General features: G+C 35.9%; 1 protein-coding gene across 13 annotated transcripts in view; it reads left to right on the top strand.

The window, feature by feature from the left end:
- The window catches only part of RASAL2 (RAS protein activator like 2), a 271,042-nt gene that overhangs the window by 167,922 nt on the left and 75,845 nt on the right, over positions 1-27,275 (top strand). For 8 of the 13 annotated variants that reach the window (XM_081027010.1, XM_081027005.1, XM_081027011.1 and 5 more), the window contains one exon: positions 23,458-23,564. In XM_081027010.1, coding sequence (XP_080883136.1) covers positions 23,458-23,564 — 107 coding nt within the window. Of the gene's footprint in view, positions 1-9,520; positions 10,371-21,903; positions 22,045-22,506; positions 22,673-23,457; positions 23,565-27,275 lie in introns of those variants that run through there. The other 5 variants (XM_081027008.1, XM_081027016.1, XM_081027014.1 and 2 more) reach the window with 5 other exon arrangements.

The raw sequence follows: 27,275 nt of genomic DNA, 5'->3' as shown, positions 1-27,275 counted from the left end.
AATGATACTCTAATTCTGGCATGGTTAACAACCCTTATCTTTATAGCAATTAAATTAATACTAGTTTTATGAGGCCTATGCTTTTCTGTGATATTAGCATTTTCATTTCCAATCTGCCACTCGTTTTTATTAAAATAATGGAAAACACAATAAAATGTTTAATTGTGCAAACAATGCTGAACAAATCCTAATGCCAAATTAACTGTGATGAACATGTGACGCCACCTCTTATTTATCGTCAACTGATGAATGACAGTCCTGGATTAAAAAAACAAAAAAAACATTAAAAAATGCCGAACTAAAAATGTAAAGGCCTACCCATTCTCAAATTGTTTTGCTGTCAAAGAATGACCTGAACGCTATGGAGGCCCCAGGCCCTCAAAGATGTTGCATATTCTCACCATCAGGACACTTTGCTGCCCGTTTTCAAATCTGCCTTTTCAATTGCAGACCTTTCCAAATGCCTGTCGTTTAATCCCTCTTGACAACCGTTGCCACGCCTCTTCCTTGACTTCTTATATTGAAGACATCTTTTCATTTCATTTCATTCCATTGCACCTGTAGATCCTTAAAGGCTCTAATTATTTCATGATAGATTTATCTGTTTTCCTCCTTATGAGCACTTAGTGTTTTCAGTTTTGCCATTTGTGTTAAACATTTTTTTACATATACCGATGTCCAGTTGTTTGGACTGATATTTCCGTAGGATTGGTGCCTAGAAATCAAAAGGTAGTTTGCATTTCACATTTTGATAGATGCTATTAAATTGAGCCATGCAAATTTATTCAGGGTGTCTTTTTTGCTATTTGAAGATTTTCGTTTTTATGTGTTTCAGTCTTGCCTCTCTTTTCCATTGGAATTTCTGGCTTTTGTGTCATGCTTAGAAAGGCCTATCTCAATTTAAGATTAGGCCTTTTTCGGAAATTTATTTTTGGTTTTGTGAAATGAGATTTTTTTTTCAGCTGGATAGCCAGTTGTCTCAACACCTTTTATTGAATGATCTATTCTTTCCACACTCATTTGAAAGTACCCTTTATTATCAGATAAATTTCCACATGTCTCCTTCTGGATTCTTTTTCTGTTCCAGGGACCTATTGTTCTGTTCTTACATCAGTATCACAATATTTTAATGACCACAGACTTTAATGTGTTTCTCTTATGATACAGAAAATTCCCTCTAATTAGTTCTTCCTTTCAAAATGTGTTTGGCTTTTTACTCATGCACTTACTTTTCCAAATGAACTGTAGAATCAAGTTGTCCTCCATCCCCTGCCAAAAAACGAAAAATATGTGTTGATATTTCAACTGGAATTACAATGAATGTGTGAGTTATTTGCGGGAGGGTTAACTTTCATATACATTGCTAAGTTTTAGTTGTTTTTAACTGTACATAAAGGGCAAGTTTTTATATATCCTTTTGGGACTTTTTCTTCACTTAAATATTATATTATTAATACCTGCCCATATTGTTGCTGTAGTTTATTATTTGACTACTGTATGATTTTAACATTGTTTGAATATACCAAACCAGTTTAGAGTTAGAATTTAGGTTGGGTTTGGTATTGGGATTCAATCTCCCATTGAAGGATATTCGGTTCAGTAACAGAGTGTTGCTCTTGGATCAGCTTGGCTGTGAACGTTCTTGTTCATTCTGCTTTTATCCATTTGCACGAGTTCCTCTCTGCTGTATTCCTAGGAGTGGAATTTCTGGGTCTTAATGTGTATAAATGCTCTACATCAGCAAATAACGCCAAACTGTTTTCCCACCAACAATATATATATATATGAAATCCGAAGGGATCCATGTTCTAATACTTGGTCTTGTCAGAATTTTTAATTGTTGTCATGGAATGAAGGTGAAATGGCTGATTTGCAAACCTGATTACCAGCGATAGTGAACATTTTTTGTAAGTCTGTGGTATATATGTTAATGCTTTTGTGAAATTCTTTTTATCTCTTGCCCCCTTTTTCTATTGAGTTGGTTGTGCTCTTTCTATCAATATATAGGAGTTCTTTATATGTTCTTGATAGTAACGCTTTAACAGTTGTGTATATTGTGAATATATTTTCAATTTGTAACTACTCTTTTCGTTTTTTAAGGTCATTGGATGATCAAAAGTTCATGATTTTATATTTTATATAGATTTTATATGGATTTTTATATCAATCTTTTATAATCAATATTTCTTGTTTCTTGTTTATGAAATTATTTCGTATCCCAGGGTCTCAAGATATTTTTTATTAGAAGTTTTAAATTTTTGTTCTTGACATTTAAGTCCTTAATCCACTAGGAGTTGGTTTTGATGCTTTCATACTTTTTTAATATTGATATTTTCCTGCTCTATTTATTGAACAATCCCTTTTCCCCATGGATCTAACAATACCCTCTCTGTCATGTATAAAGGTTCATATTTTTCTGCAACTATCTTAAAGTTTTCCTAATAAGCTTCTCCCTAGTTTACAGTTTTAAAGGCCTCTTTGTTTTTTTTGAATGGGATCTTTTCTCCCATGTTTTTTTTTTGAATGGGATCCTTTCTCCCATGATTGGTAGTTGCTGGTAAATATGGAAACTCTTAATTTTTGTATATTTCTCTTATTCTAATCATCTTACCAAATACTCTTGTTCCCTGCTGCCATCCTCACTTATGGAAACATCTTATTTTCTCAAATATTGTTCTTTCTTTTTGATATCTCTATCTGTTGTTGCTTGTCTTGCCTTCCCACGTTAGCTAGAACCTACCAGTAACATATAACAGACCCTGGTGAACCCACATCCTGTTGAAAAATGGTGGTGCTAATGCATACCTTGTGTTGCTACTAACGTTAATAAAAATGTTTTTAATGTTTTAAATTTGTATATAATATTGCTTTTGGTTTCTGTTCTATATCCTTCAGTAAGTTAAGAAAGTGTCCATCTGTTCCAAATATTCCAAGCTTCCTTATCGGAAGGGGTACTGAATGTATCAGTGGCCTTTTTGGCATTTCTTGAGATGATTTGTTTATTATCTTTTAATCTGTCATAATAACATTGCATTAAGATGTTTCTTCATTTCTCTGAAGTCACAGATGTAAAACCAGGAACCTTAAATTCAACAAGTCATTAACAATATAAATATTGTCCTTTCCAGTATTCTCTAAAACCCTTAGAATGTTTTAAGTGTTTTGTTATCCAATATACTAACCTTGTGTATCCTTTTACTGGATTATCTAATTTTACTTTCCAAAGCATCACTAATGAATTTCCTAAGAGATTTAAAGTTTTATTATTTATTAATTACCTGCAGAAAGACCTTTGGCTCTCTCTTCCTGCTAACTGAAAGCATCACTGCTGAAACGTAAGGATCCATGGAAAAATGCTTTCATTCATTCATTCATTTAACAAATATTGAGCAGTTAGTAAGTGCCAAGACTTGCACTAATGCTCGGTGAAATCCTTTTGCTAAGGGATACTTGTGAAAACAGGCCATCAGAATCATTTACTGGTGGAAAGGAATTAAACAAATGTCTGTACTCTGAATTTCAAGTTGATCTTTTCATACCTTTTCACTGGAAACTAGAGCATCTTGCTTCCTGATTTTGTAGGGATCTTTGGATTCTTACACAATTTATTAACCTTATTGTAGTATCTCAGATCACTGAGCAAAGAAAACAGTTTTTCTTCTCACTTAATGACTGTTCATCCTCTGACCTCTCCCAAAATATCTAAAAATTTTATAGAAGAAATTCTAATACGGAATATGGTTAAGACTGTGAGCTCAGGAACAGGAATATCTAAGTTCTGGTGCCTCACCCCCAACCCCTGTATGACTGGCTGTATAACTTTGTCACTTCTCTAAACCTTAGTTTTCTCTACACCTTAGTTTTCCTAGACATAAAATGGGAAGTGTTACTACTGCCTCACAGTGTTGTTATGAAGAGTAAATGGGATGAAACGTGTAAAGCAGTTCATGGACTGACTACCTAGAATATTATACGTGTATATGTACATTTGATTTCTTCTTATTCTTGATACAAATATTCAAATTATTGCTAGTTCTAGAGACAGATTAGTGCAGCATTTACACTAATGATTTTCAATGTACTTGCATAGCAGTGATTATTTTATATGTGTAGATTTATCCATCTATCTACCCACTCAATAAATATGGAGTTGCTATTATTTGTTTGGTACCGTGTTGTATGCTAAATAATAGACTCCAAGAATTGCATATACTTTGAGTAAAATTAGTTGTAAAGTTTACCTTTTAGGAAAAAAAATAAGTCTTTCAAGAATATTTATGTATTAGTCACTTTCTGGATTCTTTTTTAATTGGAGAATATAGAAGAACAGTGTGTTTTTCCAGGATGTGAAAATCCTGGAAAAACACACTGTTCTTCTATATTCTCCAATTAAAAAAGAATCCAGAAAGTGACTAATACATTGTCTTTCAATCTTTCATTGTCTTTCAATCTAGTTGTGGGGGGCGCAGCTCAGCTCCAAGTCAAGTCCTTGTGTTCAATCTAGTTGTGGAGGGCGCAGCTCATTGGCACATATGGGAATCGAATTGACAACCTCGTTGTTAAGAGCTTGTGCTCTAACCAACTGAGCCATCCAGCCGGCCCACTTTCTGGATATTTTTGAGAAGTTTTCTGTTCATTATCCACAGTTGTCCCTTTTTTTTTTACATTTTTTATTTAAAAGAATACGTTTAGTGTTTAAGGAACCTGATTATCTTTCATTCTAGATAGTCATCAACTTCCTTAAACAGAATCTACCATTAGTCTTTGATTGGCACATGACTTGAACATCTATTTTTTTAATAATAGTGTTACTACCTTTTTTTAAAATTACTTTACATTTTGGTACTTTTCACTGGAGGATATGAAAACACCTTCTAATATGTGTTTTAAATAATAATGTAATAAGAGTATCTCTTATAACATTAACATCCTTGTTATTCTGTGGCTTCACATGTCAAAAGTGTTGCTTTCTATGTCCAAATAAATGAAAATTCAGCTTAGCTTCATTAGTTTCTTCAGCTCTAATCATATAAGGTAACAGTTCTGGCAAGTGAAAAACAATGTAGGAATGTATTCATTAACATAATTTATGTGTAAGTGGTTTAAGGTTTATATATGTATTTAGGGTACTATTTAAAGTGTTAAGCTATAGATTTCAGAAGATTTAACTCTATTCCTCTTACAGTAAAATACCTCCTCACTAAAATATACGAAAAGTTATAGTTTGACATATACTTGAAGCTTCTTTGAGACAGTGTTGTACATATTCAAAAGAATATAAAGATGGAAAAGCAATCACATTACTTGTCCTTTAATTGCCTTTTTGAAAACCAGTTATTCCTACCTCCAATTCTTTATCACAACAGTATATCGAATTTTAATAAATTCAATAGTAATCCTTCAAAAATTTAATAGACATTATTTTAATATAATATCTACTATTACTTTGACTTATACTTGCATTTAATTAGCACAGGTGATTTATCAGTCACCATTGCTTGAAGACAATTTGTTTTTCAAATAAAGAACTTTGTGTGATATTAAAATAGAATTTGTATAGTGGATTTTGCATGAAGTGGCATATTTAATTTTATCCTTAAGATATCAGCCAACATCAGTGTTAAATTTCCTGATTTTGATCATTCTTCCTGGTTATATGTGAGAATGTCCTTTGTTTTAGAAAATATATCCAGAAAGCTGTTGGCAGTACAGGGCATGATGTCTCCCAAGTTTCTCAAATGGTTTAGAAAAACAGTGTACATACATACTAATAATATACGCAAGAGAATGATTAAGCAAAGGTAGCAAAATATAAACAGCTGGTGAAGCTGATAAAGGGTGAATCTGATAAAGGGTATATAGGAGTTCCTTGTATCCTTCTTGCACCTTTATGTTAAGTTTGAAACTGTATTAAAATATAAAATTGTTCTCCCCAAAATATTCACCAACTTTAGCAACTTTAGTTATCAATTTAGGAAAAGATATATCGTCATATATTACCTGCCTTTATTCATTCCTGAGTACCTAGTATGCAATAATAACAGAGCAAGAGACGAGCCACCGAGTCACTAGTTTGGGTTCTTCAAGAAGGACGGAAATCCCAGATGAATTAGGAGGAAAATATGGTGCTTGTAAAACTGGGAAATAGCTCTCAGAATTCTGCTGGAGCATTTTAAAATTCTGTGGATTGAAAGCAGATTACTTATTACATCTTATTTGAATATCCTTTTCAAGTATGAGGCTTCCACACAAAAATCTGTCCATGAATGTTCATAGCAGCATTATTCATAATATTAAAAAGTGGGAACAGCCCAAAGTCTTGTCAGTGGGAGAATATTTGGCCATAAAAAGAAATGAAGTGCTGATACCTGCTGCGACGTGGGTACAACTGAATGAAAGAAATCAGGCCCGAAAGGCCACGTGTTGTATGATTTCAGTTACATGAAATGTCCAGAACAGGCAAATTCATAAAGAAAAAACTTAGATTAGGAGTTGCCTTGGAGGCTGGGAGGAATGGAGAGTAACTGCTAATGGGGACAAGGTTTCTTTTTGAGGTGATGAAAATGTTCTGGAATCAAATTACGGTGATGGTGCACAACTATGTGAATATATTTAAAACCACTTAAAAGGTTGGATTTTATTACATATTTCAATAAAGCTCTCCCTATCTAATTAAGAGCCGGAGACCTTATATAACTTTACATGATTTGGCTTACTATTAGTTCACAGACCTCACCGTTTCTTTCCCCCCTGGCTCATTCCAATCTAGCTGCACTGGTCTCCTGACTATTGCTGCTTCTGGGCCTTTTTACTGGTTTTCCTTCCCTCTTCCTGAGAATCCAGCAACCCATTTCTCAAAAGCCAGTCTCTCCAAGGTGCCTTTCCCATCTGCCCTCTATAATGCAGACCTCTCCAGCCATTACCTATCCCCTTTCTTGCTTTACTCTTCTCCTTAGCACTAGTCACCATTTAACACAATATGCATTTTACTTTTTTATCTGGTGTATTGTTTTTCTCTTCCTTCTAGAATCTTCCCTCTAAAATATATATGCTCTGTGGGGGCAGAGATTATGTCTCTTTTATTCACAACTGTATTACAGGGTTGTTAAATGAGTGGATCTGAAAGTGTAAGTATGGGACAGGCAGCTATAACAAAATCAGGAATAGTAAGCATATTCCTGCCACCACGCATTTTCCAGATACTTTTCATGTTTTTAGGAAAATAATGGATAAAATAAAATCAACAGATGTTGAATAAGTACTTAACTACACGTATGTAGGAAGGTGCACGATAAACCACCAAAATGGATGAGATTTGGTTATTTGTTGAGAAGATTATTGTGAAATATTATTTCTAACAGTTCTATTCACAGTATTTTGATGCCTTTGATTCATATTTTAGCAAAATACATAGCCCACTATAGAATGGTGGCATCTTCGGGTAAGTTTTATTGCTTTATCTTTAAGGAACATTTTACAGAAGGAGGCCTGATTCTTGCTATGTTCTGATTTTAAGTGGAGGGAAAACAGTGTGATGCCTTATATATTACAACAAAATTTCAGTCCAACGCTTTCTCTTGGGTGCCTCATTTGCTAACTCTGTTTACAAAAGGCAAATTTATGGTATTGGATTATTTTGATACTTTCTGTCTCTACTGCCTCCTCTTTAATAAAATAAATACAATGAAAGATTTATTTGTTCCTTAACCAGGTTTCATTTTGATAGTTGATTTGGAGACTAATGATTTGGATCTTTACATCAAGAGTACATGGAATTCTTTAGCATTAATCTATCTTGATATATAGAATCACAATTTCACTAATATATCATTCAATGAATATTTATTAATCATCCACTATGTGCTAGGCATTATAAATTTTTTAAAATTAGTAGAAAACAGTTTTTGACTTCTAAAGGCACAAGATACAGAGGAGGAAGTCACTATGTAAACAAATTCAATAAAGTAATAGCAAATTATGGACGAGAAAGCTATTAATTCTGTCTTAAGGTGTCAAGGAGGATAGACTCAGAGGAGTCTCAAAGGATCTGTTGGATATTGTCAGATATGTAAGATAAAAAGAAAACAGGAGGTGCCAAAGTCAGTCAACACAAGTTTTGAGCTCCTACTGTGGCCAGATAATGCTCTAGACAGTGGGGATACAATGACCAAAACATGAATTTTTCCTGCTCTTGTGTAGATTACTTTCAGTGACACATGCAAAGGCATGGAAGTGAGGTAAATAGTACAGCGTGGCAGAGTCAACGAGAATCTGGGGGCCCCTCCCAAGAAAGATCAGCAGCCAGATCGCACCAAGAAGTTGGAACTTGGTGCTCTAAGCCAATGATTTCACCCTGGGAGCTGCAGAGATAGTGTCTTAAAGTTATAACAAAGGGATTATCATGCTGAGAGGTGCTAAGCAAGCATACCCTGTGGATTGTGACAAATGTCTTTTATTTATCACTGCTTTTCAATTTTATGTAGTTATTTTGAGTAATAAAATGCAGGCTTATTTAAATATATTATGAATTCCTACCTTTTTTTTTTTTTACATTTTCTATTTTCTCAGTGGGTGCTCTTGCTGCAACTGCTTTTAAATCACTATCTGTCAAAATGACTAATCTTAAAAAGAGATCCTAAAATATTCAGCCTGATATCTCCTGCCAATGTTAAAGTTGTTCAAACTTTTACAGCAGCCATCCAAAACTTCACTAAATATTTATTGAACTCCTTCTAAGTGCCAGGCACTGCTCTAGACACTAGTGGTGCAAAGATTAATATAAAACAAGGTCCCTGTCCTCAGGGAACATACAAAGAGAACAGAGTTCAGATGAAGAATAATGAAGTAAACATGGAGAGAAGGGTATGGATTCAGGATATATTGAGATAGTAACTGTTTAAGCATTGAGAATTCTCTCACTGATGGCAGACTACTACTAGGAAAGAAAGGAAGGAGGGAGGGGGGACGGAAGGAAGGAAGAAAGAGTAGATCATGAGAACAGAGCTAATGTTTTGCTAATTCAGGAAAAACTACATTTTTTAAGAGTTGTTTTCTTATAGCAACAAATCTAATCAGTCTCCGGAGAACGGGGATATGAGTGATTTATATATCCCTGAAAATATCTCTTCTGCTTGATTTTTCTCGGCCTTTTTAATAAGGTGAAATAATCTTAAACTGTGTGAATATGTAATGTAGATCCTATAAAACATCCCTCTGGAAATGACTGCTTCACGAATGACAGTGTAGCAAGGGTTGAAGGACAGTCATTTGCTTCATTGGTGGATCTCCGAACCTTCATCCCAACAAGCCCACTTTTCTTACTTCTTTTAGATTTCAGCTTCCTCTCTCTCTCTCTCTCTCTCTCTCTCTCTCTCTCTCTCTCTCACACACACACACACACACACACACACACACTTCCTTTTCTTTCTCACTAAGAAAGACAGAGCTATTGACTAGAAGCCCAGAGTTGCCCCCAAGTTCCGACCACCGGCTCGAATCCTTATGAAGTGGACTTGTAATATCCTTAATGTTGCTGTTGGCAGCCAGTTCCAGATTCCATTATTGTGGATCAATGCCGTCGCCATGTGAGGTGGGGGGAGGAATGGAGGAGGAGAAGAAAGGAGGGATGAGAGCTTCCTATTCACAGATTTATCAACCTGCCTTTGCTTGCAGGAAATCTCCGTAAAGGGGGCTGGGATGCCGTTGAAACAGCTAAAGCAGGAAGGGGGTTAGGAGGCTGCAGTTCTCTCCTCTCACTGAAAGGAAATTTGAAAACCTTTCTTCTTAGAACAAAACAAAATGCTGAATTTGTTCTTTTGCCTTTGTTTTTGTTTGATGATATGCTCTACTTAACTGATGAGCTATTGTGTTGTCCGGTTATCTAAGCTGCTTCAGTGTACGAACCTGTTTCTTTTTCTTTGAGTATCTTTATTCTTTATTTTCCTTCGCTTTCTCCTGATTAAACACAGATCATTATTCAATTTTATTCTGGCTTTCTCTTTCAGGCTAAAGCTTAACACCGAGAGACAGAAGGACAAATCTCTCTTCCCTTCTCTTCTATCACCCTCTTTTAACCCTCTCCGTTTCTTTCCCCTCCCCCCGTTGTATTAGATTGATGTCACAGAGACAGAATTCAGAGTGGAGGGAGGGTCACATTTTCTCTTTCCTTATTACAGCCTGGCTAGCAATTTAAGTGTTGGACCCCCAAGAATTTAGTCGCTGTATCTTTCTTTTCCCACTTCATCATTCAGTAATTGTGCTCTGTATGGAAAAGTTTTCTGGCTGGAGAATGAGTCTCCTTTCCCCCGGTGATGTGGCCGAGTGGTTGGATAGTAGCACCGAAGAGGAGAAGAGCCTTCTGTCGTTTCTGGGTACGGTAGGGCTCCGCTTGTTCTTTTAACCCTGTGTCGTCTGAACTTCTCTTACTTTGGGGAGTAAGACCCCACATTTTCCAAAATCCACTTTGGGATTTTTTAAGAGGGGGAAGAGGAATTACGAGAATATGTTTAAGTTTGCTTTTCAAGTTTTGTTCATGTCTGTAGAGATAGTGCCACCAGCATTGGCTCTGAGAAATAAGAGAGAGTTTGCTTTAACAAAGAATGCTGGCTAGCTCCGTGAAAGGCTCACCATGTCATCTGGGCAGCTGTTTGTGCTATTAGACAACTAGTGCTAGCCAAAATATATTACCATTTTGCTACACCTCTCCATACAGTAATGATGAGGCTTGCTGCATGGGAGTGGGACTAGGCTTTGTGTGCAAGAAACCCAACATACGGATTGAGAAGTTGCTTTTATGCAAGATGTGAAATATCTGTAATGTTCATATACAAGATTTCTACTGAGTATATGGAATAGGACACATGGACCAGCCATTATTTTAACTTCCCATTTATAGATGCTTCCTAATGAATTTCTAAGTAAAGCAGTTATTGATCATGGAATTATTGATGTAATAAACCAATGCCTGGGAAAGTTAGGTTATAAATCAAATTGTATCTTAAAGGTAATAGGAGAGCTTGATACATAGAGAAATCCTATTTGTGAATACTTTTGTTAGATTAATAATTATCTTTAAATTTATCTTTTTTAAAATTCGATTTATCTCACAATATATTTCCTTAAATGTAAGTATAGCTTTATTATAAATGGACAACACTTATGGTCTTCTAATTTATTTCTCATAATATTTTCTATGACCTATAAATAGTCTTCTGCTATTCCAAAAGATAACTCTATCTTTTTAAAATCTTTGTTGTTATATTTAGCATAGATTTCAGTTTTGTTTTATTTGAGTCAGTTATGTTGTCAATCTTAACATTTTATAAATGATTTCTTTTTTCATCAGGTGTTTTCTAATTTATAAGGACTCAGGTACACATATTTAGATATTAATCCTACTCTTGATTTATTTATCGTAGTCTCATATACTTTGGGCATTTGGGTGATTAAGAAATTTGTGTACCACTTAACTCCTTATTTCTCTGAAGCCTATCTTATTCTACTTGCTTCCCATTCCCCCCACCCCCCACACACAGACACATAGAGAACCATCAGTGAAGGAAAGCAAATACAAACATCCCTGAGTGAAACCAACCACTTAGACCCCACTGCATCATGGGAAAGGAAGGCAGAGTCATTACTGAACATCTTTCCCTTGCTCTTGCATGTTTTTATAAAATGCAATTATCTAGCCTCAAGGTTAATTTCTCTTTTTTTGGCCATTACCCCACTATGCCTATAAAGATTTTGATCAAATAGAGATGAGCAAATAAAAGGTATTACAGTTCGTGCTCCTTCCCACCCTCTGTTTAGGAGAGTTAGTAAATCCCTCTCTATCTACAGATGGAGATAATAAAGACAAAGGATGTTAGAACATGCTTGGAAGAAAAATGCCAATTCCTACAAATTATCCACCTAATGGAAGAAAACCTTGGCATATGTAATAGCTAGAACACAGGTAAGCCAGGGTCATGATTCTACTCCAGGGCTATACCTGGAAGTTTCATTACTGAGTAGAGTACACAGCTACGTGTCCCATCCTCTGCTGCTCCGGGGCTGAGCCCTGGATGTCAGCACGTCTTATTTGGGGAGTGAAGCTCTCTCCTGACCATGAGTCGCAAACACCTCCTTCTGTGGATAAACAGGAATTTACTAGACTCCTCCAGAGGAACTGGGAGCAAAACCGTCTCAGATATTGCTTGTAATAGCTGAGGATTAAGCAGAGCCCTTGTGAGGAGTCATTTGCTAATGTAATTACCATTAATAAGAACATGCTTTTCCCAGTGAAGATGCTAAGAGGAAAATAAGAAAACTTAATCTACTTTGTGGTGAATCTAGGATAAGTGGAACCAACAGAGATATTGTGTCAGAGAACCTATCAAACTATGCTTTCGTTGCCTAGGGAATTTTATGGCGGATTTCTCTCCAGGAGAGGAAATGAAAAGTACTTTGTGCTGGTGAGGCTTTTCCACTTCACTTTCAGGCAATAGCCACTTAACTGATATTCAGGACTTCCTGTTAATTTAGTGCTCTGGTGGTTTGATGCAACTTCATAAAAGTGTGCCCTGTTCTTTATTCAGAAACCTTCCATCGTTCCCTCATCATCCAAACACCTTACCCTAGAAATTATTCTGGCCCTTCCCCCTGACATTCCAGCATTCTTTTGGGTGAGGAGGACTTCATTCCACCAAATTGATTAACTTTCTATATCTTGGACAAATATTGCCCTTTCCTACCTTTTGATGTGCTGTTTCTTCCATCAGCGGTGTCCCTTCATCCAAACTGAACTTCCCAAAACCCTACCCATTTCAAATTTTGCTCATGAGCAAGACTGTGCTAGGTACTATGGCTATATAAAAAAAAGTGCAAGATAAAGCTGCTCGTGAGAAGCATAGAATTTAGTTGGGGAAAAACCATGAAGTATGTACAATTAAGTGAGAAAGATTTAACAATAATTTAAGACAACAATGGAGATAATAAAATAAGACAGTACCTTATTGTGAAATGATTTATCCAGGCAAAAATTGCTTTGGGAATTTGAAGAAGGGAGTCATCATTTTTGATTAGGAATACTGAAGATTGCTTTAGAGAGATAGGATTTAATCAGAATCTTAAAATATAGAATAGATTTTTATGGAAATAGTGTTTTCTGTATGAAAGGAGTATCATGAGGAATATTAAATTATGTTCCTATCCATTGAGTAACATACCTGATTATCTTAATATCCAGTTCATATCCAACTGATTTGAAAGAAATGAAAAGTTCATATAAAGAAGTAATGAGAGATAATACTTAAAGGATATTTGGTGGCTCACAGCGTGGGACTTTCATGAAAGGCTAATGAGTAACAATTTATCCTGAAAGCCGTTGGGAAGAATTCAAGATTCTTGAACAAGAAACAGATATGATCAAAATAGCTCTTTAGAAAGACATATCAGAAAGTGTCCCAATAAGGAGAAGAGACTAGAAGCAGTTAAAACTGTTTTAAAGCTATTACAGTACTCCAGATATGAAATGAGTGCCTCTATTTTAACACTGAACTCTCTATACTATAAGTAGTGGTTTGCTTATTTAATATTAAAGCCAGACTGTGAATGCCTCCACAACAGGAGCTCAATCCTCTGTCTGTTTAGAACCTGGTACACTTTGGGTACAGATGAATGTTTGAGCAGCTCAGATGAATAACTGAGACAAAAAGGTCGAGAGATTACGTAGGATCTACCAGAATTGGTGACAGATTGGAGGAATAGGGACATAATGAGCCAAAGACTATTTCTGAACTTGGGAGGATGGTGGTATTATTAACAAGCATAGAGAAGTTGGGAAAGGGAGTCAGTTTTTGAGAGAAGAAGAGGAGTTCTGTTTAGATATATTGAGCTTGAGATGACTAGTATATGTTTGGCTAGAGATATAGTTCTGATGATTGGAAATGAAATAACAGAAAGCGACATTTGAGAGCCATCTAGAGAAGAAAGAAAGTTGAAGCTCTAAGCATTTATAGGTGATCTACTGTTGAGAGAATGTCAAGAAAAAAGAGAGGGCAAGGATTGAACCTTGAATCACCAATGGTGGGGGTGGGTAGGGTAGAGAGGAAGTGGAGACACAGAGGGAATGATCACGGCGTGAGGAAGAAAGCCAAAATGGTCGGGTTTTGCAGGTGCGGAGGTAGAAAAAGGTCAACAAGGTGGTCTATAGCATCAGTGGTTAGAAAAACGAAAGAGAAGTCAGAAAAGGCCACTGGATATCACAGTAATTTGAGATTTTTGATAACCTCTGAAAGTATCGGTGCTATTTCATTCAAGTTGAGGAAGGAGAAGTCAGATTTTATAATATTGAGAAAGATAGCAGGTAGTGAGACAGTGAAAGCCATAGATGACGTCTCTTGCCTGGAGAAATCTGTGACTGATAGAAAGGAAAAGGTGCCTTTTCTAAAATTGGGGACACTTGTGCATAGTTTCCGTTAGAGGGAGAGTAAGATGTGGAACCAAGAGAGGAGAATAACTGATAGAACAAAATCCTGTATTGATTTGGGTGTTGGGGTGGGATTGAGGGCACAGGATTAATCTTTGAGGGAAGAAGGGAGAAACTCATACAGGAATCAAAGATGCATGCAGAGATTTAGTGACAGAAAGTAGGCAAGAGGGGGGATATATAACAGCCATTGTATTATTCTTATGGCATTTATCTTACCCAATCTTGCATTGTAGCTAGTTATTTGTGTATCTAATTATTTTATTTGTGTACCCATCTAGCACTCCCCGCTACTTCAGGGTAGATATCTTCTCTTAATATTTTGGTAGCTTCCAGAGCAACACTGAATAGGTGCTTAGTAAATGAATGAATGAATTCTATTCAGATACCCAAAAGTTTGAGATGCAGCCATTTTCACAATTATCCAAATTATTCTGTCACATCTGCCTTTCCCCTCCCCCGCTTTTCTATGACCGTTCTCTGTTCTCATATCTGCAAGTACCATTTAAGGTATATTGGTAATGTTTGCAATTTTTATTCAGTAGATTATTATTGGGTTTTCCAAATTCTAGAATAAGAAGGAAAATATTCAACAAATATTTTGTACTACTTTACATTTTCTAAACTGAATTTAAGTGATTTGATTTTATTTCATTAAGTGAAGTCATTTAACTGATAGAATAATTTTATAAAAGAAGAATGTAATTTTGACAAAAACAACATTTTTAAGTTTCTAAATGACTCTACTGACTATCATTTATTATTTGCTATTGACAACTATTATCTGATTCCTAAAATTACACCTACCGTGGGGGAAAGCATATTCAAAAATTAAAATTCCCATTTCTGATTATATTGCAGACTAGATATCCTGAAAAATAATACAGAAATATCATATTAATTAAACAAACATTTAAAACTAAATGGCTGAACTTTCCTTTCAGGAAGGAAAGGAAATCCCCAGGAAGATAAAAAAGAAAACAACTGAAAATTAATGTAATAAATTGTCCTGGGGGCATTTGCCGTTCTCAGAATTCCGGAAGGTTAAGTTTTAATGGCCACAAGTAGGAGATGGACCGTAGTGAAAAATTAGAACTGAAAACCCCACTCTCTTGTTCCTCATAGGACTGGATCTCTTGATGAGTGAAAGTGGAAATAAGAAAAAAACCTACTCACTGACAAAAATTAACAAATCTTACTTATCTTAGTCTGGACTGGTGGGGGAATTCGTAATCACCATTCTGATAAGGCAAAACTAAAATAATGGACAACAACAATGTCAGAGATAGGAAGGAAGTAATTGGAATTGACATATTCTAAAATCATTAAATTATTCAAGAGAAGGCTAGAAATCAGGATTAGTTTTAGGCTTTAAGTATACATGTTAAAATGTTAAGGACAACCATTAAAAGTATAGAAATAGAGTGCATAATTTTAAGACCAGTAGAGGAGAAAATGAATATTTAAAATTTGATCACTATGAGAAAAGGCAGAAAATGAGAAAAACATAGAAAAAAGTAAATAGAAAACACAAAATGATAAAAATAAAATCCAATTATATCAGAAAACACAATATATGAAAATGTTAAAAGGTAAAAATGTTTGGACTCATTTTTTTTTTTTTTAATATTATGAATGAGAGAGACATAAGGACCCAGGAAGGTTAAACGTAAAAGGTTTGGGAAAAGATAATCAGGCAAATACTAATTAAAGAAAGCTAGCATAAATCTGAAAATGAGGTAAAATGGAACTTTATGTCAAAAAGCATTACTAGGAATAAATGATAAAATGTAGAAATCACTTAAAAGCTATAACAATTTTATATGCACCTAATAACAAAGGCTCAAAACTTACATGGCAAAAATTGACAGAAATGTAAGAATAAATTGATAAATCTATAATCCTCTCTGCAAATATTAGTATGGCTATAGAAAATACACAAAACATACAATAAGCTTGAGTTAGGATTCTATACAATGGGCATGTATAGAATCTGAAACCCAACAATTATGTAGTTTTCTCAAGCACATATGGAATCTGAAAACTGACAACAGACTTGGGCATAAACAATTCTCAGCAAATCTCACAGTCTTTTTATCATACGGAATATATTCTCTTGATCATAGTTGAACTAAGTTAGAAATTAGTTAACAAAAATTTACTTTTAAAACCTTCACTTTTCAAAATTTTTAAAGTTACATATATATGATTCTTTAATCAGAGAAGAAATAATAATAGAAATTATAAAATACTTGGAACTGAACATCCTGCAAATAGTACATATGAAAGCTTGTAGGATATTGCTAAAATAGTTATAAAGTGAAACTTACAGCCCTAATCTTCTATATTGAAAAAGAGAAAGACTGAGAATTAATGAGCTAGTTAAATATTCAACTTAACAAGTTAGAAAAAGAATAAACCCAAAGAAATTTTAGGAAAAGAAAGAATGAAGATAACAGCAGAGGATAATGAAATGGATGACAGAAATAAACGTAGTAGAATCAATAAAGCCAAGAGTTATTTCTTTAAAAAAATCCAATGAAAATCAGTAAAACTGTCAAGATTCATTCAAGACAAAAGAAAAAACACAATGTTAGAAATGAAAAAAAGGGACACAATTGTAGAAAATCAGAAACTTGAAAAATAGATTATGAAATACATTTGAAAATTTAGAGAAAATGGACATCTTCAAGAAAGATGATAGTTTGGTGGTGTTATTTATTTATCCTCGTTATGTTCTTATCATTATTAGTAAGATCCCTAGTTATTATCACTAAGACCCAGAGATACGCTTTGTATTTGAAACTTACGTGTCTGATGCTTTGTAGAAGATACCACGTAAACATCCCTGAGCAGTTTTCTTAGTCTTTTTGGTTGAGAGTGTTGTTTGCTCTAAAACTATTCTGTACCATGCCATCCAGTATTACCATGTGAAGCCCCAAGCTGAAGAAATGGAATTCTTGTGGGAGTATTCCTTGACTAAAGAGAAACCTGTTCACCAATTATGTTAACAAGAAGAAATTTAAAATAATACCTAATACCAGAGAATAAATTTGTTGAAGTAAAGAAAAGGTGGGGAGAGAGTGGATGGCTGTACTTTAGGAGAACTCAACACATTTTCCGTACTTAGCACCAATTTGTACGTATTGAAGTAAGTGACTAGGGCATGCAAACTTGAAAGGACTGCTTGTTTGAGTGAAGCACTGCATTTTAAGTGATACAAATTGGATGAATTAAAGCAGCTCTGGGGATTTGTATTTCAGAGCAGCTGAATGGTAGTGACTGTCAGAGCACAGGCTTTAACGCAGTAAACGTGGGCTAGAGCAGAAAATGTCCCCCTGAAAATCAGGTGGATAAAATCTATAAAACGCCCAGGTGCTCAGGTGTTAGCAGCTATATAAATGCAGTGTGTAATTTTCTTCTCTTTGCTCTTGTCCCTTTTCCTTTATAAAATTGTTCTCTACCTGCATCCTTAAGCTTCCATTACCCATAGGAGTCCTACAACACAAAATATGAAACTTCATTTTCATGAAGCCTTTTTTCTTCTACATTTTGCTATTTGTTATTAAAGTCCCTCTTTACTAAAGAGGTACAAACCCATCCCCTACTACTATTCCTTCTTATTGTGTTTCTTAAACATCTTATGTGCCTCCAATGGAAGAAGAATTCTCCTAATTTAGAATTCCCAGCATGGAGAGCTAAGTTATTTGCTTATTTCATTCATGAATCATTTGAGCCACCGACCTCTCATATCCTATGTATATAACTAGACCATAATGAGGTCGACTCATTCAGAGCAACACTGTACACACTGAAGTTTCAGTGACACTTGAATGGGTGCGCAAACACACTTTGGTGTGTATTCAATTTTCTATCATGCTGTGTTGAAATGTTATTGATTTTTTAAAAGGTTATTGAAGTGAACTGAAAAATTCCCCTTTTAAGAATATTGGAACACTAGTTTCCTAAATATAATATCCAGAATATTAAAGGGGCCTGTAAAGAATTATAATTGGCAGAGCATTCCGTCACTTATGTTTTATAATTCTGTGTACAGAATTACTAGGAATTGGCTTGGGTTGCCCTTCATGTGGCATATTTAGACATACTCTGTATGCCAGACTGACTGCGTCTGTGAACATGTAATGTTTCTGTGGACTGTCATAACTAGCCAGTTTTGCTGTGAGAAGGATATTTTGGTTCCTTACTTCATTGTTCACCAAATTCAAACTTTATAAATATCGTCCTACGTTTTGTTCATCTTCATGTTAAATTTTCTGAATTAACTTTCCTGTTGATAAGATTAGTCCCTTCTTTTGAATTTGCCCATACCCTCATCCAAGAGAGTAATAATTGTTACTACCGCACGGGCTGTCCCAAGGATTAAGTAAGACAGGTATTAGACCTAGTGCTTAGCTCATAACAGACACTTAATGTTCTCTAAAATTATCATTAAAATATTTCTACCCTAGACAGATTAATTACAAAAGAGGTGCTTAATTTTTACAGTATATTTTTTTCTCTTTAAAAAAAGTATTTTTGAATTCTTTCATGTACATTTTTTTTAAAAAACTCTGATAGGTAACCCAGCCTAAAAGTGGTAGACATTATCCAAATTCAGGACAATTTTGGCTATATTATGTATGTTAAGTATGTGCATATATGACGTGATGGTCTATGGACTTCGGTTAAATGTATTGAACAAAAAGTAAATGCACTTGGTGCTTATCGATGTTTAGCTCTTATATATGGTGACGTTAAATAACGTACATTTCTCAATGGATATTTTCAGAGGGTTTTGGAACCTAACTGCCAGTGAAACATTTATGTATATCAAACATATGGGATAAACATTGCCCTTTACTCTCATTCCAAACATAATATTCCAGAATTCTTTCAATCACATTCATTATTCAAACTCCTCAAAAGAAAACAATTAAGAAAGTGCCAGTAAGCGTCTGTCCATAGGGTGTCTGTGTGATTTGTACTTCCTGGTGAAGTGTATGGTGCTTTTCTTTCGGAGCGCAAAGCTGAAGTCTTTATGTGCAGGCCTACAAGCTACAATCTGTCCCCACTCACTGACACGAGCCCCCTGGCCTGCTGCTGCTTTCCCCTGGGAGCTTTGTGTGGACTTCCCTCTGCCGCAGAGTTCCTCCCTGAGAGGTCTGCAAGGCTGACTTCCTTACTTCCCTGAGTATTGCCTCTCACCTTCTCAAGGCAACTACCTGTTCACTATATTGACTATGTTGAAATTACTATACCTCTTCACCTCCTTCACAGTCTTGCCCTTTTTTCCCTCCCTGAAACGCTTTGCCACATTTGCTTCCTGACAGATGAGCTAAAGGCGGTGAACACACTTCTAGGTTCTGAAGGCAGAGGTTGAGTTCTGTTTGCTGAACAGGCACCCAAAGTTCCTTTGCCCCTATAATGATCCAGTTATCAAATTCTTTGTCACACTTTTCAAAGAAAGCACATCGACATGGAGGAAAATGTGTATGTCGAGGAAAGGACATTATAACACTGCACTCTGGATTTGGAGAGCCCCTTTCTTCCAAAATGCTAATATTACATCAAAGCATGTGAACTCATTCATCATGTCTTCCTCTCCGGTTGGTCTGAATAACCAGTTTATTAATGAAGACCAGAGCAGGAAAGGTGAAATGGTTCACACAGGGCACACAGATAGTTGCTAGGGCTGTTCAGAAAAGCACCCAAATGTTCTCTTTAATACATCATTCTGTGTAGAGCTGGATTGGAGGTTATCTCTCATTATTATGAGTTGTCACCTCAACTCAGTTCATACCCAGTGACAAAGGAAACAAAGAGATAAGTTTAAAACTTTACCAAGCTTTTTATAACTCTTTTTTTGCCTTTCAATCCGAAGATAAATATTATTTTTAGACGATGAGAGAAAGTGAACAGAATAGTTTCAGACCTTTATCTACTGAAATAATATTATATGTCTCTTGTCTCAGTCTTATGGAATGAGAATATTTTAATATGACTATAATTAAATGTTGTGACTATGAAAGGAGCATTAATTTTTACAGTAGGTGAAAATAATGAGATAGCATGTAATGTGAGTAGGGGTAGGGGAGAGAGCTGTCTAATCCCGGCCTACTGGAACCACTATAGATTTTCCTTCCAACTCAGCAGAAATGTAGCTTAAAGAGCATAGTAGCAGCTTTACTTTCTGCTTGGAGATTTAAAGTTAAAAGTAGCTGGACCAGTTTAATATGCAGGCCTACCTGTGATTAACCCAGCAAGTTGTAATTCTGCTCTTGTTGATGCTGCTACCCTATTTCAAAGTAAACATTGGTTCTTGGGTTATATATTCTTCCCTCAGCTTTGAAATAGTTGTGAATCTTCTGAGAAGCAAAGAACCTGGATATTCAGAGGCCTTTTTTGCATCGGTATATTGTTGTGGGGGCTGAGAAGGTCAAAAAGGGGAGACTTCTTCCTCTTGTACTACTAGGTTGGTGCAAAAGTAATCGCAGTTTTTGCATTTATTTTTAACCTTTTAAACCTAAATTACTTTTGCACCAACCTAATACTAGTTGATGTGGCTTATTTTGTATCCTTTCTTTTCTCTTCCTGTTGGCAATTGTTCAAACTGCAAGAATAATTTAATTTCTTCTTTTTGAACCCAGTAACATTCTTTAAGGTACATCAGAGTTGCGGGTATTTGTTTGTTTGTTTTTATACAGAAAGAGAATCAAAAATTGAAAAAAAATAGTACAACAAATAATGTATTTGTTATAGTTTGAAATGTGGTTGCTCATTTTAGCCAATGTAATTTCCAAATAGTTAAAAGTATTGGAATATATTTATTTAATGAGTTCATATGCCTGCAAACTAAAATTAGACGTTTGGAAGAAAGTAAGGAAATAAGTTTGGTGGGTTTTTTTTCCTTAGCCAGAACAATGCAAATTAAGGAAAACTGTTTACTAGATCATTTTATCCATGCTAATGGAACTTCTTTTTCTCCCTATTTGGTTTCTCCATCAATTATCCTGAGATTAAAATATATTCTATTCTAATACTGTCTCCTATCCTTTCTAATTATAGGAATTTAACAGAGGAAAGATGAGGTTATCTTCTACTTTCCCCACCCCCTCTGCCCACCTGCCTCCCCCCATATAGACTTGCCTAACTTGGGTAATCATGTTCCTGAAGTCTGAAGGTCTTGTTCAATGTGCTTTGACAAACTGATATGTTTATATTCAGTGCTTTGTGCCCTTCCCATGAATTTTGGCCAATTACACTGCCATTTTTTAGAAATTTGCCCTAGAAGTCATGTGTGCCTAATTCTGAAAATGGCTTTGTGCACTAAGTCTCATTTAACCACTGATGGTTAGTGCACACTTGAGAGACTTACAGTTATTGGCCGTGATTTTAAAACAATAATAGCATGGAACTTTCTTGTACTGCAGGCATGTAAGACGCTATGTGTCAACCTCTCTGTCATTGGGAATGTTGCAATTTGGCTTATGTCTTACTAGTCAAGATGTCACAGAGAAGATGTTTAGTCATGGAAAGAAAATCAGTGTTCCACATGCAAAGATAGTAATAGGGTAAGCGCTTCCAATTGGATTTTCATAGGCGGGATTGATTTGTGTGCATTACCGGGTCTGTGTAAAATGGTGTCCTTTTGGCACTGGGAGAATATAAATTTCAGTAAATGTTTTTTCTTGCTGCAGATTAGTGTAATACAGTAAAAATTTCTGTAACTGACGGGAGGCAGTGGTTGGGCGTCTGCTAATAGCCTGAAAGTAACTAATGAGAATGTGCAGTGGGAGCGATTGATTGAATAGCTGCAGTTCTGTGTGTGTCTTTCTCGCTTGCTCTCTCTGCAAGCTGTAGGGAGGGAGGGGGAAGAGCAAGACACAGGGAGGGAGCGAGAGAAAAAAAACGCTTTCTCTTAAGTGGAAGTAGCACGGATCCCAGGGGCCAGGAGGCCAGAAATGGAAGTTTAAACTGCATCTATCTTTTAAAGGGAGAAGAGCAGGAATCAAAATGTCAGTCTCCGGAGTCACAGTTTACTCCTTATTTTTTAAGATCCGGAAGATAATACAGAATACTTTTTTTAGGATGTGGTTTTTCTTTTTCTTGTTCATGTTGAGATTATCTAATGTTATCTGAGAAGCTGGATTCCTATATGTCTGTCAGTTGAAGTGGAGATGGGAAGCAGTTGTGATAAAGGTATAAAATATGTATATATCTATCTATGTGTGCGTGTGTGTATGTGCATATATATGCATATATATGTATATCACTGAAAAAATTTAAGTGTAGCCTTAATAGAGTGTATAGTAATTAAACTGGAGATTATCACATTATGTGCAAAATCTGAAGCTTGTTAGGTAGTTTGAGCAGATTTAGGATTCCAGAGTAAGATCTTAGTGAGGTCAGATTGCCAGAACAAGGAGAAGCTGATCTATTTTTATATCTGCATAAGCATATATGTTATTTTCTCCTGGCAGCAGCTTTCAGTTTTCTCATGGCCCTTTGGTTGCAGTCTGGTGAATCATCTTATCTGCACCAAACTGAACTTTGACCTTTGTGCAAACTGTCAAATCGTGTGCAACACTAGACTATATTTTGTTCACAAGAATATCAAAAATGTCATTGGATTCTATTAACTCCTATATTGCTGACAAATAGAAAAGTCGATTCATACACTGAGATGCAAATATTAAGTGAACTGATAGATATTAAACGTAGCGCAGAGGAAATTACGTTCTATATGTGCACAGATAAAGACCTAAGCTGTCACACAAAGCAGATTCTTAACTGTGACCATCCCCTAGTGTCTTGATTGTTCAAACACCAGAGATAAAGAGACAAATTATGTGGCTATAGAATGTAATGCACATTTAAAGCAAACTGATTTGGGGGGGGGGGGCGGGAGGGGTACCATAATTTTACAATTTAATGAAAGATATTAAAATTTGGGTTTTTAATGATATTTCTTTCTTCTTTTCCAGAGGTGCCGGCAGAAAGATCCCCCCGCAGACGGAGTATCTCAGGGACCAGCACATCAGAGAAACCCAACTCCATGGACACTGCCAATACCTCACCCTTCAAAGTCCCAGTAAGCGTTTCTCTTCTCTAAAAGAAGATTTTACTTTTCTCCTTTCTTCTTATACTTAGAGACAGTTGCTAAGGAATCAAAACATTTTGCTCCTCAAGAATTTCTCTGCCATACTTAGGTTAGAGGACAGTGTTATCAACATATATAGATCGACTGTGGCCAATAGCCACTACTTTCCGTGTAAGGTTTTAGGGAATATTATTTTTATTTGGGGGGCAGTTCTAAAATATATAACTAAATACACGAAATTCAAATTCCTCTATGCTATAGAGTGCAAGTCTTTGCAGGATGCCCTTTTATCAAGTTACTAGCCCAAACCTATCACAACTCGGTAAAAACGCTTGGTGGGATTTTCTTTTTTTTTTTGAAATGGGGTGTGATTCTCCTCTCTCCCCCCACACCCACACAGCTGGAACACAAGTAGAAGATGTTGAGACTCATAAATTTGCGGAGCAAATCATCAGAGAATTGGACAATAGTGAGTTCTAATCCTGAAATCTGACCTGTGCTTTGCTTAAGTCACCTTTTAGATAACCATGTAAGTGCTTAAGAAATACCCTGGGGGAAATAGCCCAGTTTAAACTACTGCTTAAACTGACTAGGCAGTACTGAGAACCAACGTTAAATCCAGTGCTGAGATGGGAAGGCCATCAGTGATCCGGTCAGCTGACCACCAGTTGCAGGCCTGGTTTGGACCTTCCGATATAACTCTGAGTAACCCAGATGTTAATTCATCCACTTTCTTTGTTTATTGAACAGGAAATATACTTAACTTCCTAATCGTATCAGTTTATTAAAATTTTGTTTTTTTAAACTTTCACCAAGTTGATCATTATTATGGGTACAATAGAAAACAGTATAAAGCAGAAATAGATTTTTCTGTGTGAAAAAATGAGATTTTTTTCTTTTAATTCAGCCAAGTTAATATGTTGTATTCTTTCTTTCTTTATTTCCATAGTGTTTTTTTTTTTTTAAGTTGGGATGACCTTTTAAGTAGAACTGATATTTTGAGATACATAAGTAGGTATTCCTTTGTAAGTTAACCAAAATGAATGTTTTATTTTGGATTAACCATGAGGAGCAAGATTTCTCCTTATTATATTTTAGTGCCTTGTAGAGTTTGTGGATACCTGTTATTGTGACCTTTCAAATTTTTACAAATTTTCTCATTTTTAATTATCACAAGCAAATTTTGGCTTAATATCCAAATTATGACAGGAATATTAAAATACCAGATTTCATGCATTTTACTAAATTTCTTTGTTCCACAGACTTAGCTACCTATTTTTCAAAATTCTTTCATAAGTGAGAAAAGCATTTTTTCCTCTCCCCTCTTCTTGTTTTCCTGATGAAACAGAGATAAAATATACTGAAACTAACTATTTATATACAGAGTTTGACAAAAAGGGATTGAGTTAGAATTTGGAGTTTTCTTACCAGCATGCTAAAATAAAATGATGAATTCTTAAGTTTTTTTAAGTCAGAAAGTATATCCCTCTGCTATATGGTAACATTGAAGTACTTCTTAAATTGAATTTGAAGTTCATGGCTGGGCTTTTAAAATTTGAATTAATTAGAAACAATAATTTTAATCGATACTTAAATAGTAAGCTGGCAGCTAGTATATAAGTTTTGCCTTACTAATAGATTAATTATTCTTGAGTAAAAGTAATCAACCAGTGATGCATATGCCTGAAGGCTCGCACTACTAACCCACCACCTACTCAGTTGTTAGTCTCCTAACAATCTCAGACACCTCCTGGATGTGGAACTATTGAGGGAAAGAAGAGGCCTTTGGCTAAACTGCAGTCACAGAGCCCATGCATTTAGCTCTCCGGGAGAATTGAACCATTCAAAGGCCTCACCTAGACAATTGTTTGAAAAAGAACCATGAATCCTTGAACACTGGTTGCAGAATCATAAAAACAATCTGAATCCACTTAGGATACAGGCAGATAGCCTTACATTTATCAACGGCCCTTAAGGGTATTACAGGATGGATAGTGCAGTAATTGCCATTGACAATAAGGATCCTGTATCATCCAGAAAAAGTGAAATTATATCTGTTGTGCTGGGCTTTTTAGAAAGTAGAACTGTATAATATTGGATGATATATATCCATTGAGAATATTTAAAATCTGGAAGACATGTGATGCTTATAAAACTTGTTATCAGAAAAATGTGGTTTGTGAAGTACTTCATTTTTTGATAATGCTGGATAAATAATTTATATTCTTTTAAGAGAAACCATAATAGGCTAGCTAAATGACGTGCTGTAGTACTTGGATGTCTGTGAAGGTACATTGTATTATTTTAATTTTCTTGTAATACCGATAGCTAATGTGACTTACACCACTTAAATGTATTGCCGATAAGAAGTGTGTTTTCAGATCAACGCAGAATACTTCTGTAATTCATATCACAACAGACTCTCTGAATATGGGAAAGCAGTATAGAAAGGAACCAAACTTTGAGATACTTAACTTTTAAGTTACTTGTATAGTGTCTCAAAGAAGGTCATTTCCATGTCCACTTCATGAAGGGGCAGAAATGAGACTTAAGCGTAAGTACCTGTGGTTGTCGAGTGCAGGTGGCTTTGCTTTGGTGGACAGCAGGTTCACCACTCAGCAGGTAGACTAGAAAAGGAGCTAGTAGTGGCCTCTCCAAAGGGCCTTATTCTGCCCAGCTCCATTTTCAGGCTTACGGAGAGCAGCAAAAGCAAGCTTTGACTGAAGCGATTGACAACGACACACTTATTGAATGCTTACTTTGGGCAAAGTATCTGTGATTCACCAATTATTGATACTTTCTTGGCACTATACTTGGTGCTGAGGAAAACAGAAATGAACACAGCAGAATTTTCCACTCCCAGAGAACTTAAAGTCTAGTAGCAAGAGACAGAACAATGGCCAGGTTTATAAGGAAGTAGATAAGCATGGTGACACGAGTTTTTCAGTAGGCACTGTGGAAGCTGAGGCTTTGCCGAGGAGGCAGTATTTGAGCCGAGTTCCAAAGGCTGAATGAAAATAACTAAAAAGGGAAAAAGACTCTTCCAGGCTGAAGGAAGAGCATTTTGGAAAGACACGTTTCACAAGGTGACTGCTGCTTCCAGGGAATATGGAAAAGATTCAGGGGGTCATGAATCGAAAGAGTGTAGGCAAAAATCATAAGAGAGAAGGCTGGAAAGATAGGTTGAAAGAAGACTGTGAGTGGGCTTGTTTGTCAAGTTTAACTAAAATTTGCTGGCCACTAAAGCATTAGAGATGTGTTGATTGAAATGGCTCAAAAGCTAAACCAAGTTGTATGAATACTGTGAAGCATTGGTAAATTACTTGACTCCTCCCCGAATGACTCTTTTTCCTCTTGCTGTCACTCAGGGTGATGGGTAAGGGACCATTCAATGCAGAGCCAGCACAGCACCCATCCCTGGCTACCAGCTAACACACTGCTGATGGTTCTAGAGCCCAGTTAGCTTCAGGGAGACCCAGGAGAAGCCAGTGTGAGCGAGTTGCTTCTGTCCTGCTGGCGGCTGCTGGGTGAGGCAGAAAGGAGCCAAAGCAGGGAAGCTCAAAACCTTTGTGTATCTTCCTCATTCCCCCCACAGTTCGATGGTTAAAGACTTCAAATACATGCCTAGTAGAGCAGTGTGTTCATGTGCTTTCCTTACTGAGTGTAAGCCATCGTTATGCAGGCGGTACACAATAGAGTCAG

This window comes from Rhinolophus hipposideros, assembly GCF_964194185.1.
Source record: "Rhinolophus hipposideros genome assembly, chromosome: 19".
In the NCBI taxonomy this organism is placed as follows: Eukaryota; Metazoa; Chordata; class Mammalia; order Chiroptera; family Rhinolophidae; genus Rhinolophus; species Rhinolophus hipposideros.
This window is presented reverse-complemented; position numbering and strand designations above follow the sequence as displayed.